General features: G+C 44.0%; 1 protein-coding gene across 2 annotated transcripts in view; it reads left to right on the top strand.

Annotated features, from left to right (window-relative positions):
• wdr35 (WD repeat domain 35) overlaps positions 1-12,616 on the top strand; it is a 120,614-nt gene that overhangs the window by 9,352 nt on the left and 98,646 nt on the right. For both annotated transcript variants that reach the window (XM_078213050.1, XM_078213049.1), the window contains exons 5-9: positions 387-515; positions 830-963; positions 2,185-2,350; positions 8,974-9,119; positions 9,661-9,786. In XM_078213050.1, coding sequence (XP_078069176.1) covers positions 387-515; positions 830-963; positions 2,185-2,350; positions 8,974-9,119; positions 9,661-9,786 — 701 coding nt within the window. The remainder of the gene's footprint in view (positions 1-386; positions 516-829; positions 964-2,184; positions 2,351-8,973; positions 9,120-9,660; positions 9,787-12,616) is intronic.

The raw sequence follows: 12,616 nt of genomic DNA, 5'->3' as shown, positions 1-12,616 counted from the left end.
TGTTCTCCCCCACTGCGGGGGTTTCCTCCGGGTGCTCCGGTTTCATCCCACATACTGAAAGATGTGCTGGTTAGGTGCATTGACCCGAACAGGTGCTGGACTGTGGCGACTAGGGGAATTTCACAGTAACTTCATTGCAGTGTTAAGCCTTACTTGTGACTAATAAATAAGTCACTAAATAAATAAACTAATAAACTTTACTTTTTACTTTACTTTGGCTGAGTTAAATATATCAATGCATTTATTTAGGAAAAATGGAAAAAGCAAAGTTCTTATGCACTATAATTGAAGGGTGTTCACTGCAGCAGTTTTCCATTTCTTCTTTGAACCAAATTGAATTAGTTAACTGTTCTTTATTACACTCAAAGCTTGCGAATTGATTATAGGTTCTTGGTATGAAGAAATGATCAACAATAGAAACAAATCTGTGGTTCGCAGCATGAGCTGGAATGCTGATGGACAGAAAATCTGCATTGTGTATGAAGATGGTGCTGTCATTGTGGGCTCGGTGGACGGTAACGTATTTTAGACTGAAAAACTATAAAATGAATTAGATTCTGACATTCAGAAATGTTGAACTTTTTTAATGGATTATGCAATTTAATAAAGGAGTGGGGAAAAGAGGGAAGCCATTCCACCTCTCCTCATCTGATTGTAACAGAAACATTGGCGGTTATTTATTTATTCAATGTACGTCATTATGTTAACACTTTTTTCAACTGCTGCCTTTCTACTATCCGTAAAACGTGTTGCTAACTGCCAATATCTGCTGGCTTCTTGATTTTTAACTTTTCTTAAAGATTGTCTCATGTTTCCTGTATTTTGTCAGGTAACCGTATTTGGGGCAAGGAACTGAAGGGCCTCCAATTGACTCAAGTTGCATGGTCACCGGACAGCAAAATTCTTATATTTGGCATGGCTAATGGAGAAATACACATATATGACAGCCAAGGCAATTTTATTGTAGGCTTATAGTTTTTTTTATGATTGTTTGAATTTTCTTGCCTCTTTTAGAGAACTTCTGGATCTACTTCCATATTCATCGAGAATGAATACAAGAGAATGCAATTTTAACTAGTGCCAATGAATTGAGACTATTCAAATTTGCATAGCTAGTAGGGTTTTAAGTAGGATTAATACTTTTTTGTATGTATTGGGGAAGGCATACACTTTTGAATATTATCAATTATGAAGACCACTTAAGGAAGAATTATAATTTTAAAATTAGCTTTGACTTCGGCTCCTGAGTCACTGGTCTAAATCCACTGGTCTCTGAATCATTAGAGACTGGACATAAGACCCGACATGTGAACTGGGAGCCTGCAGAAATCCTGATACGCTGGTCTCCTTGGGCATTGCTTGAGAAGTTTGAATTTTCGATTTGCAATTCCCCTGCTGCCTGGGACTCTTTCTGATTGTAGGTTAGACTTGGTGACTTCAGACCGTTCTGCGGGGTTTACTTGAATAGTCAGCCAGGAAATGTTAAACAGGAAAATCAGAGTCTAATTCCTATCCCTCTGAACAGACTTGACTACACCCAAGTATCCCTTCTACCTGACCTGACTAGCCCCTGATTAGACTGCCTGTACGATGTGACTCCCCACTCACCCACCCGACACACCTATTCTGCCTACCCACCTCACCTATCTGCCATTTCATCTACCCTACCCACTTATCTTTCCCATTCACCCTACCAACTCACCTCACCCATCCACCTACCCACTCATCTACTCACGCATTCTTTCATCCATTCACTTTCCTTCATAATGTAGTACATTAAACTTACCATACGGTAGCTAGTGCCATAAAAAGGGACATGTCCTCTCTTTCTCAACTCTACAGTACTGTGATGGAGCTCTTAGAGGGACACTGCACTTTGCATTTCGGATTAAACTGGGCATGGAAGACCTGGCAAGAAATGTGAAGCAGTTTTGAGATGGGGAAAAGCTTGAACAGAGTGGCTATCCAACACTGATTGCTGCTCCTTAAAAGACCTGGGCCATATCTAACCAGACTTAGTTGATTGGGAGCCGCATGGAAAAACAATAGTATACAAATGAGTATAATGACGAAATGTATTTTATTTTGATTTGAAGAACTGTTTGATATTGTGATTAAAACCTTTCCATATGCTTATCTGTAATCTAATTTTGTATGTGTTCTGTATATCTTTGTGCCTTTTAGGTGAAGCTGGTGCTACAGTGTCTTGCTAACGTAACTGGTGCAGTCAGCATTGTTGGTATCCACTGGTATTCGGGAAATGAAGGTTATGTTGAACCAGACTGTCCCTGCCTAGCTATTTGCTTAGACAATGGCCGATGTCAAATAATGCGTCATGAGCATGATGAGAGTGAGTATTGTCAATGAATACATTTGGGATAGATTCAGGAATTTTCTTTTCATTTAGTTTATTCATCATTGCACACCCTTATCTGAAACGAATGCTATCTATTACAAACCACTTACGAATATTGCCAATATTAATGTTAGCAGCACTCCCAAATCCACTGCAGGGCTTGAGCACAAAAAGCTCAGGTGAATGTAATAGTTCCCATGGCACTATTTTGGATTAAAAGAAAGTTATACCCAGTGTCATGGTCAATATTTAGCCCTCAATCAACACCACAAAAACAGATTATCTGGTCGTTATTACATTACTGTTTGTGGGAGCTAGCTGGCTATTATTTCATACGTTATAATAGTGACTACACTTAAAAAATACTTCAAAAGCTGTGAAGTGATTGCGACCTCTGCTGGTCAGGCAAGACAAGCATTCCCTTTAATTCTTGCACCTCTCCAAATTAATAAACAAGAGGTAAACTTTAAATTTGATTCAATGGACAGGGGATTAATTGTCCACCACCATTCATGGCTGGATGTGGCAGGACTGCAGAGCCTTAGATTTGATCCGTTGGTTGTGGAATTGCTTAGCTGCTATTACTTGCTGCTTATGTTGTTTGGCACACAATGGCCTGAATTTTCCAGCCCTTCATGCTGTTGGACTATTCCAGTCCCACAAATGTGAACGGAGATTTCAATAGCTCATTGGTAGGCGGGGTGGTGGGGGATAAAGGGGGAAGGGGGGGGAATAAATGGGAGGGGGAAATTGGGACAATTCTGGCCAAACAGGTGTTGTAGCTTCACCAGGTTGATGCCTCATTTTTAGATAAGTTTGGTGTTGCTCTTGGCATGCCTTCCTGCACTTTTCATTGAACCAGGGTTGATCCCCTGGCTTGGTGATAATGGTAGAGTGGGGTATATGCCAGACTATGAGATTACGGATTGTGGTTGAATACAATTCTGCTGCTGTTGAAGGCCCACAGCTCCTCATGGTTGCCCAGTATTGAGTTGTTCTTTTTGAAGGCTATCCCTGGTGGGAGTGCACTTCAACATGATGGAGGGTATCTTCAGTGTGAAGGCAGGAATTTGTCTTCTTGATGGCTGTGTGTGGTCACTCCTACTGGTACTCTCATGGACAGATGTATCTGTTGGTTCCCTCATCATCTGTTGCAGACCCAGTCGAGCAGCTATGTCCTTTAGGAATCGGCCAGCTCATTGTAATGGTGCTATCGAGCCACCCTCGGTGATAAAAATTGAATTTCCCCACCCAGAGTACATTCTGCATCCTTGCCACCCTCAGTGCTTCCTCCAAGTGATGTTCTCTTCCATGTGCTGATTTGTCAGATGAGGGGGCAGTACATGGTAATCAGCTCATGTTTGACCTGATGCCCTGAGACTTCATGGGGTCCAGAATCATTGTTGAGGATTTCCATGGCAGCTTGCTCCTGATTGTACCTCTTCTGAGTCTGTTCCGTCTGAGAGACAGGATGTACCCAGGGATGGTGTTGGTGGTCTGGAACATTATCTGTAGTTTTGATTCTGTGAACATGACTATGTCAGCCTGTTTTGAGACATCTCCGAATTTTGGCATGAGCCTCCAGTTGATTATAAGTAGGACTGTGCTGGGTCAACCATTTTCAAATGGGCTAGTTCCCATCCATTTCAGGAAGCTTATTCAGATTGCTTTTTCAGGTTCACAGGTATATATTAGAAGCTTTTTTACACTTCTAACAATAGTTAATTTCCTAAGGAACTGACTACTGTGTCCCAATGGAACTAGTAAATGTTACAATGTAGTTTTTTCAAGGCATTTATTTTTTAATGATTTAAAATCAGGTTGTTCGTGGATGATAGACTAGACATTTTTTAAATTAAATTGTTTGGGGCTCAATTTTACAGCTGTTATGGTCCCTGCCACTGCCCCATAGTCATTTTAACGGTGAAGCAGATTTCCACCCTTGTCTGGTGATGAAGTCCAGCCTCTGAGAGCTGCCAGCCACTTAGATGGCTGGCAGTCTTCTGGTTCCATCTGCGCTACCAGGAGTGGTATTCGCTGCTGAGACTATATCCAATCCCAGAGCCAGTTGTGAGTTCATTACCAGGCAAGATGGGGGAGGTTTGCAGCGAGTGTCTCTTATGGGTCCAGGGGTCCCATAAAGGAGCTATCAACAAAGAACAAAGAACAATACAGCACAGGAACAGGCCCTTCGGCCCTCCAAGCCCGCGCCGCTCCCCGGTCCAGGATTGAATCCTGAATCCAGGATCCCCACCCAATTTTCCAGCCTATCTACATACTAATATCCTATCCACCGAGCTGTCCCTCACAGCTACGATGCTTTTTTCATCACAACCTATTAACTCACCCCCACCCCCCCATTCCAGACCATGTGATCTCCAGGGAGAGGCGAAAACCCAGAGTGAAAACCCCAGGGCCAATATGGGGAAAAAAATCTGGGAAATTCCTCTCCGACCCCCTGAGGCGATCGAAACGAGTCCAGGAGTCACACTGGCCCTGATCGGAAAATGCTTCCCAACCCTATTCATTTCGACTTCCACAAACACCATCTGAATTCCCTGCCCCCGAGACAGGTTCCCAACTATCCGCAGTCTCGCTCTGTACTGGCACCAGCAAGATGATCATAGAATGAAGCCTTGAAACGAAAAACAAAGAACAATTAGCCCACGCCGCTCCCTGGTCCAAACTAGACCACTCTTTTGTATCCCTCCATTCCCACTCCGTTCATATAGCTGTCTAGATAAGTCTTAAACGTTCCCAGTGTGTCCGCCTCCACCACCTTGCCCGGCAACACATTCCAGGCCCCCACGACCCTCTGTGTAAAATATGTCCTTCTGATATCTGTGTGAAACCTCCCCCCCTTCACCTTGAACCTATGACCCCTCGTGAACGTCACCACCGACCCGGGGAAAAGCTTCCCACCGTTCACCCTATCTATGCCTTTCATAATTTTATACACCTCTATTAAGTCTCCCCTCATCCTCCGTCTTTCCAAGGAGAACAACCCCAGTTTCCCCAATCTCTCCTCATAACCAAGCCCCTCCATACCAGGCAACATCCTGGTAAACCTCCTCTGTACTCTCTCCAAAGCCTCCACGTCCTTCTGGTAGTGTGGCGACCAGAACTGGACGCAGTATTCCAAATGCGGCCGAACCAACGTTCTATACATCTGCAACATCAGACCCCAACTTTTATACTCTATGCCCCGTCCTATAAAGGCAAGCATGCCATATGCCTTCTTCACCACCTTCTCCACCTGTGACGTCACCTTCAAAGATCTGTGGACTTGCACACCCAGGTCCCTCTGCGTCTCTACACCCTTTATGGTTCTTCCATTTATCGTGTAGCTCCTCCCTACATTATTCCCACCAAAATGCATCACTTCGCATTTATCAGGATTGAACTCCATCTGCCATTTCCTTGCCCAAATTTCCAGCCTATCTATATCCTTCTGTAGCCTCTGACAATGTTCCTCACTATCTGCAAGTCCTGCCAGTTTTGTGTCGTCCGCAAACTTACTGATCACTCCAGTTACTCCTTCTTCCAGATCATTTATATAAATCACAAACAGCAGAGGTCCCAATACAGAGCCCTGCGGTACACCACTAGTCACAGGCCTCCAGCCGGAAAAAGACCCTTCCACTACCACCCTCTGTCTTCTATGACCAAGCCAGTTCTCCACCCATCTAGCCACCTCCCCCTTTATCCCATGAGATCCAACCTTTTTCACTAGCCTACCATGAGGGACTTTGTCAAAAGCTTTACTAAAGTCCATATAGACAACATCCACGGCCCTTCCTTCGTCAACCATTTTGGTCACTTCTTCAAAAAACACCACCAGGTTAGTGAGGCATGACCTCCCTCTCACAAAACCATGCTGACTATCGTTAATGAGTTTATTCCTTTCTAAATGCGCATACATCCTATCTCTAAGAATCTTCTCCAACAACTTCCCCACCACGGACGTCAAGCTCACCGGCCTATAATTACCCGGGTTATCCTTCCTACCCTTCTTAAATAACGGGACCACATTGGCTATCCTCCAATCCTCTGGGACCTCACCTGTGTCCAGTGACGAGACAAAGATTTGCGTCAGAGGCCCAACGATTTCACCTCTCGTCTCCCTGATCAGCCTTGGATAGATTCCATCAGGCCCTGGGGATTTGTCAGTCTTTACATTCTCTAACAAACCTATCACTTCCTCCTTTGTAATGGAGATTTTCTCCAACGGTTCAACACTCCCCTCAGAGACACTCCCAGTCAACACATCCCTCTCCTTTGTGAATACCGACGCAAAGTATTCATAGAAATCATAGAATCATAGAAACCCTACAGTGCAGAAGGAGGCCATTCGGCCCATCGAGTCTGCACCGACCACAATCCCACCCAGGCCCTACCCCCACATATTTTACCCGCTAATCCCTCTAACCTACGCATCCCAGGACTCTAAGGGGCAATTTTTTTAACCTGGCCAATCAACCTAACCCGCACATCTTTGGACTGTGGGAGGAAACCGGAGCACCCGGAGGAAACCCACGCAGACACGAGGAGAATGTGCAAACTCCACACAGACAGTGACCCGAGCCGGGAATCGAACCCGGGACCCTGGAGCTGTGAAGCAGCAGTGCTAACCACTGTGCTACCGTGCCGCCCATTCATTTAGGATCCTATTTTTCAATATTCATTTAGGATCTCCCCTACTTCTTTGGGCTCCAAGCATAAGTCCCCACTTTTGTCCCTGAGAGGTCCGATATTTTCCCTAACAACCCTTTTGTTCCTAACGTATGAATAAAATGCCTTGGGATTCTCCTTAATCCTGTCTGCCAAGAACATTTCGTGACCCCTTTTTGCTCTTCTAATTCCCCGTTTGAGTACTTTCCTACTTTCTTTGTACTCCTCCAGAGCTCCCTCCGTTTTTAGCTGCTTGGACCTAACCTCTCTTTTTTTTTGACCAGTCCCTCAATTTCCCTGGTTATCCACGGTTCTCTAATCCTACCCTTCCTATTCTTCTTTTTTACAGGCACATGCTTGTCCTGTAGCCCTAACAACCGTTCCTTAAAAGACTGCCACATACCAGATGTGGATTTACCCTCAAACAGCCTCTCCCAATCAAGAGCTGCCAATTTCTGCCTGATCCCAATAAAGTTAGCCTTCCCCCAATCCAACACCTTACCCTTGGGACACCACTCATCCTTTTCCATCACTATCCTAAAGCTAACAGAATTGTGGTCACTATTTGCCACATGTTCCCCTACCAAAACTTTGAAGACCTGACCGGGCTCATTCCCCAGTACCAGGTCCAGTATAGCCCCCTCTCTAGTCGGGCTGTCTACATATTGTTCCAACGAACCCTCCTGTACACATGTTACAAATTCCTCCCCATCCAGAGTCCCTGCCCTCAGCGATTTCCAGTCTATACCAGGGAAATTGAAGTCTCCCACTACAACAACCCTATTTTTCCTGCACCTATCCAGTATCTCCTGACATATCCATTCTTCCACTTCCCTTGGGCTGTTGGGGGGCCTGTAGTACACCCCCAACATAGTGACTGCGCCTTTCCTGTTTCTAAGCTCCACCCAGAGTGACTCGTTACACGACCCCTCTGAATTGTCCTCCCTCTGCACCGCTGTGATATGCTCTCCAACTAATACCGCTACTCCCCCACCTCTTTTGGCCCCTCCTCTGTCTCGCCTAAAACACTTGTACCCTGGAATATTCAGCTGCCAGTCCTGTCCCTCTTTCAACCAAGTCTCTGTCACCGCAACCACATCCAAGTTCCTCGTGCGCATTAAGGCCCCAAGTTCGTCTGTCTTACCTGCTACGCTCCTTGCATTGAAGTATAAGCACTCCAGACCTCCAGGCTCAGTGAGGTCGTCCTCCCCCAGAGTGCTCTTCTTCTTTGCCAGCCTTGTACCAGCCCCAAGCTCGTCCCCAGCCTCCACACTTATAGACCTAATAGTTTGATCCCCACCCCCCTGCCATACTAGTTTAAACCCCCCCGAACTGCACTAGCAAAGCTCCCAGCCAGGATATTTGTGCCCTTCCAACTTAGTTGTGACCCCTCCCTCTTGTACAGGTGCCATCCTCTCCTAAAAACCTCCCATTGATCTATCCCCTCCTCTTTGTCCATCTCCAGCCCACACAGTTAAATCTGTTGGGGTTTTACCTGCAGTGGTGGAATGAGGCCCTTAAGTAATCACTCAGTGCCCACTTAAGGACTTTAATTGCCCAACAGAGGGAGAGTTGCCCAATGACTCTCCCAGCACATATATATATTGCAGAGGGAGCAGGGTCGTGCTGCCCACTGGATTTTATGCCTTCAAATCCACTGGAGGGGTAGTTAAAATCCAGATTTTTTTTGTGATAAATCAATTTTCAAGTTATCTTAATAAAGGTTTCTTAAACATGTGATTGAATTTTTTTGTACAAAGGAAATATATGTTGAATTACACTGCCTTATTGTACTGTGTTGTGGAAGATTTTAAATTTGTGATTATGCTATACCTCAGTAGAAACTTGAAACATAACTTAACCAACACATGAACACATGCTCAAAGTGGAAACTCCATCCCACATCTGGAGTAAATAATGCAGTTTTCTCATATTTTTCATGATAGATCCTGTCCTGATTGATACTGGTATAAATGTTGTTGGCATTCAATGGAACTACTGTGGGAGTGTATTGGCTGTTGCTGGTTCCCAATTGTCAGCTGGTCAAGACAAGCAGATCAATGTTGTGCAGTTCTACACTCCTTTTGGTGAAGTGAGAATTTTTATTCTTTATCTTTTAGTGAGATAGTGAGAATTTCAAGTCAACTATATCCATCATTGAATAAAAATCTTCAGTTTTTCTAAATAAGAGAGAGGAGGGTTATGCTTGTTTGGAATCACACAGCCTGAATAACCAAGATGATTTTCCAAGCAGTTGAACTAAATAAATCATTAGCATAGTGTAAGCAAATTAAAATCTTGCTGTGCACAGATTGTTTGCCATTGTAGCTGACAAAGCAGTGAGCATGTCTTAAAAAAATTGGCTGTGAAATGCTTTAGGATTTTCTAAGGGAATGAAGTATACTATTTAAATACAAGGCTTTTAATTTACTTATCCTTAAGGTTTGAAGAATTGTAGTGATTCCTTGTATAAAGCTTTTAAGCCAATCAGAGATGGTACTTAATCCAAAGTACATGAAATAATCATGATCACCATCCATCAACAGACTAATAATGCAATTGCTAAATTTGAAGAACTTGTATATTGTATGTTACATTCTTGGTATTTTTCTCACTTTGCCCTTTTCTTCAAGCATTTGCGCACATTAAAAGTGTCTGGCAAGCAGATGTATGCAGCATCATGGGAAGGAGGAGGGCTGAGAATTGCCCTTGCTGTTGATTCTTTTATTTATTTTGCCAACATCAGACCAGATTACAAGGTAAAACCTACCAGTATCCCTAAATCTTTTTGTGAATTTTGAAGTTAAGTAGATGTTTTTTCCCGTCGTACTAAATGTTTACATTTGGTATAGTTAGGAATTGTGCAGGTAGGGATCCCACCGTCTTCCCTCTGTTAGGTCCAGGCAGGAAGGCTTGCAGTAAAGGCCCTTGAGTGACTACTTAAAGGCCTCATCCTGCCATTGGCATTCAACCGTTGGTGGACAGGGGATTTGGCATCTGGGGATGCTGCCCAGCAAATCCATAAGGGAGGTCTATTGTTCTCAGGCACTCTGTGGGGATAGTGGCTACTTCCATCTCTGCAATATTTCTTGTCTCTGCCTTAGACCCAGCTCATTGATGCTGAAACTCTCCTCATACCTCTAGATTCAATTATTCCGGTGCACTCCTGGTCTGCCTTCCACCTTGCATTCTCTGTATATTGGAGTTCTTCCAAAACTCTGCTGCCCATCTTGTAAATTGCACTAGTTCCTGTTAACCCATCTCCCTTGTGCTCACTGGTCCATATTGGCTCCCAGCCTGGCAACACTTCAGTTTCAAAATTCTTACCCTTGTTTTCAAATCTTTCTATGATCTCACCTCTCCATTTTTCTGTAACCCCCTTTAGCTATCGCGGCATTTCTCGAATTTTGGCCTCACCTGATTGTAATTGCTTTAATGGATTTAAGCTCTCAATTCCCTCTCTAAACTCCCTCTGCACTCTTCAGTTAATACTCTTTTTAAATTACCCTTTGTCCAAGTTTTTGGTAAACAGTTTTAATATCTTATATGAACAAATGCAAGTCACAGACTCCTTATTCTAAAACTGGTTCTAGATTCCCTCATGAGGGGAAAGATGCACTCAGCATCTATCCTGTCAAGTCCCCTCAGAGTCTTGTATATTTCAATAAGATCACTTCTCATTCTTCTAAACTCCAAAGAGTATAGACTCAACCTTTCCACACAGGACAATTCCTTTAACCCTGGAATCAGTCTAATGCGCCTTCTCTGGGCTACCTCCAGTGCATTAGAACATTACAGCGCAGTACAGGTCCTTTGGCCCTCGATGTTGCGCCGACCTGTGAAACCAATCTAAAGCCCATCTAGCCTACACTATTCCAATATCATCCATATGTTTATCCAATGACCATTTAAATGCCCTTAATGTTGGTGAGTCCACTACTGTTGCAGGCAGGGCATTCCTTGCCCTTACTACTCTGAGTAAAGAACCTATCTCTGACATCTGTCCTATATCTATCACCCCTCAATTTAAAGCTATGTCCCCTCGTGCTAGCCATCACCATCCGAGGAAAAAGGCTCTCACTGTCCACCCTATCTAATCCTCTGATCATCTTGTATGCCTCTATTAAGTCACCTCTTAACCTTCTTCTCTCTAACAAAAACAACCTCAGGTCCCTCAGCCTTTCCTCATACGATCTTCCCACCATACCAGGCAACATCCTGGTAAATCGCCTCTGCACCCTTTCCAACACTTCCACATCTTTCCTGTAATGCGGCGACCAGAACTGTACGCAATACTCCAAGTGTGGCCGCACCAGAGTTTTGTACAGCTGCAACATGACATCATGGCTCCGAAACTCAATCCCTCTACCAATAAAAGCTAACACACCGTACGCCTTCTTAACAACCCTCAACCTGGGTGCCAACTTTCAGGGATCTGTGCACATGGACACCGAGATCTCTCTGCTCATCCACACTACCAAGTACCTTACCATTAGCCCAGTACTCTATATTCCTGTTACTTCTTCCAAAGTGAATCACCTCACACTTTTCCGCATTAAACTCCATTTGCCACCTCTCAGCCCAGCTCTGCAGCTTATCTATGTCCCTCTGTAACCTGCAACATCCTTTCGCATTGTCTATAACTCCACCGACTTTAGTGTCATCCGCAAATTTACTAACCCATCCTTCTACGCCCTCATCCATGTCATTTATAAAAATGACAAACAGCAGTGGCCCCAAAACAGATCCTTGCGGTACACCACTAGTAACTGAACTCCAGGATGAACATTTCCCATCAACCACCACCCTCTGTCTTCTTACAGCTAGCCAATTTCTGATCCAAACTGCTAAATCACCCTCAATCCCATGCCTCCGTATTTTCTGCAATAACCTACCTTGGGGAACCTTATCAAACGCTTTACTGAAATCCATATACACCACATCAACTGTTTTACCCTTATCCACCTCTTTGGTCACCTTCTCAAAGAACTCAATAAGGTTTGTGAGGCACGACCTACCCTTCACAAAACCGTGTTGACTATCCCTGATCAAATTATTCCTTTTCTAGATGATTCTAAATCCTATCTCTTATAATCTTTTCCAAAACTTTGCCCACAACAGAAGTAAGGCTCACTGGTCTATAATTACCAGGGTTGTCTCTACTCCCCTTCTTGAATAAGGGGACAACATTTGCTGTCCTCCAGTCTTCTGGCACTATTCCTGTAGACAATGACGACATAAAGATCAAAGCCAAAGGCTCTGCAATCTCCTCCCTAGCTTCCCAGAGAATCCTAGGATAAATCCCATCCGGCCCAGGGGACTTATCTATTTTCACACTTTCCAGAATTGCTAACACCTCCTCCTTATCATTCTCAATCCCGTCTAGTCTAATAGCCTGTATCTCAGTATTCTCCTCGACAACATTGTCTTTTTCCTGTGTGAATACTGACGAAAAATATTCATTTAGTGCCTCTCCTATCTCTTTGGACTCCACGCACAACTTCCCACTACTGTCCTTGACTGGCCCTAATCTTACCCTAGTCATTCTTTTATTCCTGACATACCTATAGAAAGCTTTAGGGTTTTCCT

The sequence above is a fragment of the Mustelus asterias genome, chromosome 5, assembly GCF_964213995.1.
Source record: "Mustelus asterias chromosome 5, sMusAst1.hap1.1, whole genome shotgun sequence".
Lineage (NCBI taxonomy): Eukaryota > Metazoa > Chordata > Chondrichthyes > Carcharhiniformes > Triakidae > Mustelus > Mustelus asterias.
The sequence above is the reverse complement of the archived record's forward strand: the minus strand, read 5'-3'. Positions and strand labels throughout refer to the sequence as shown.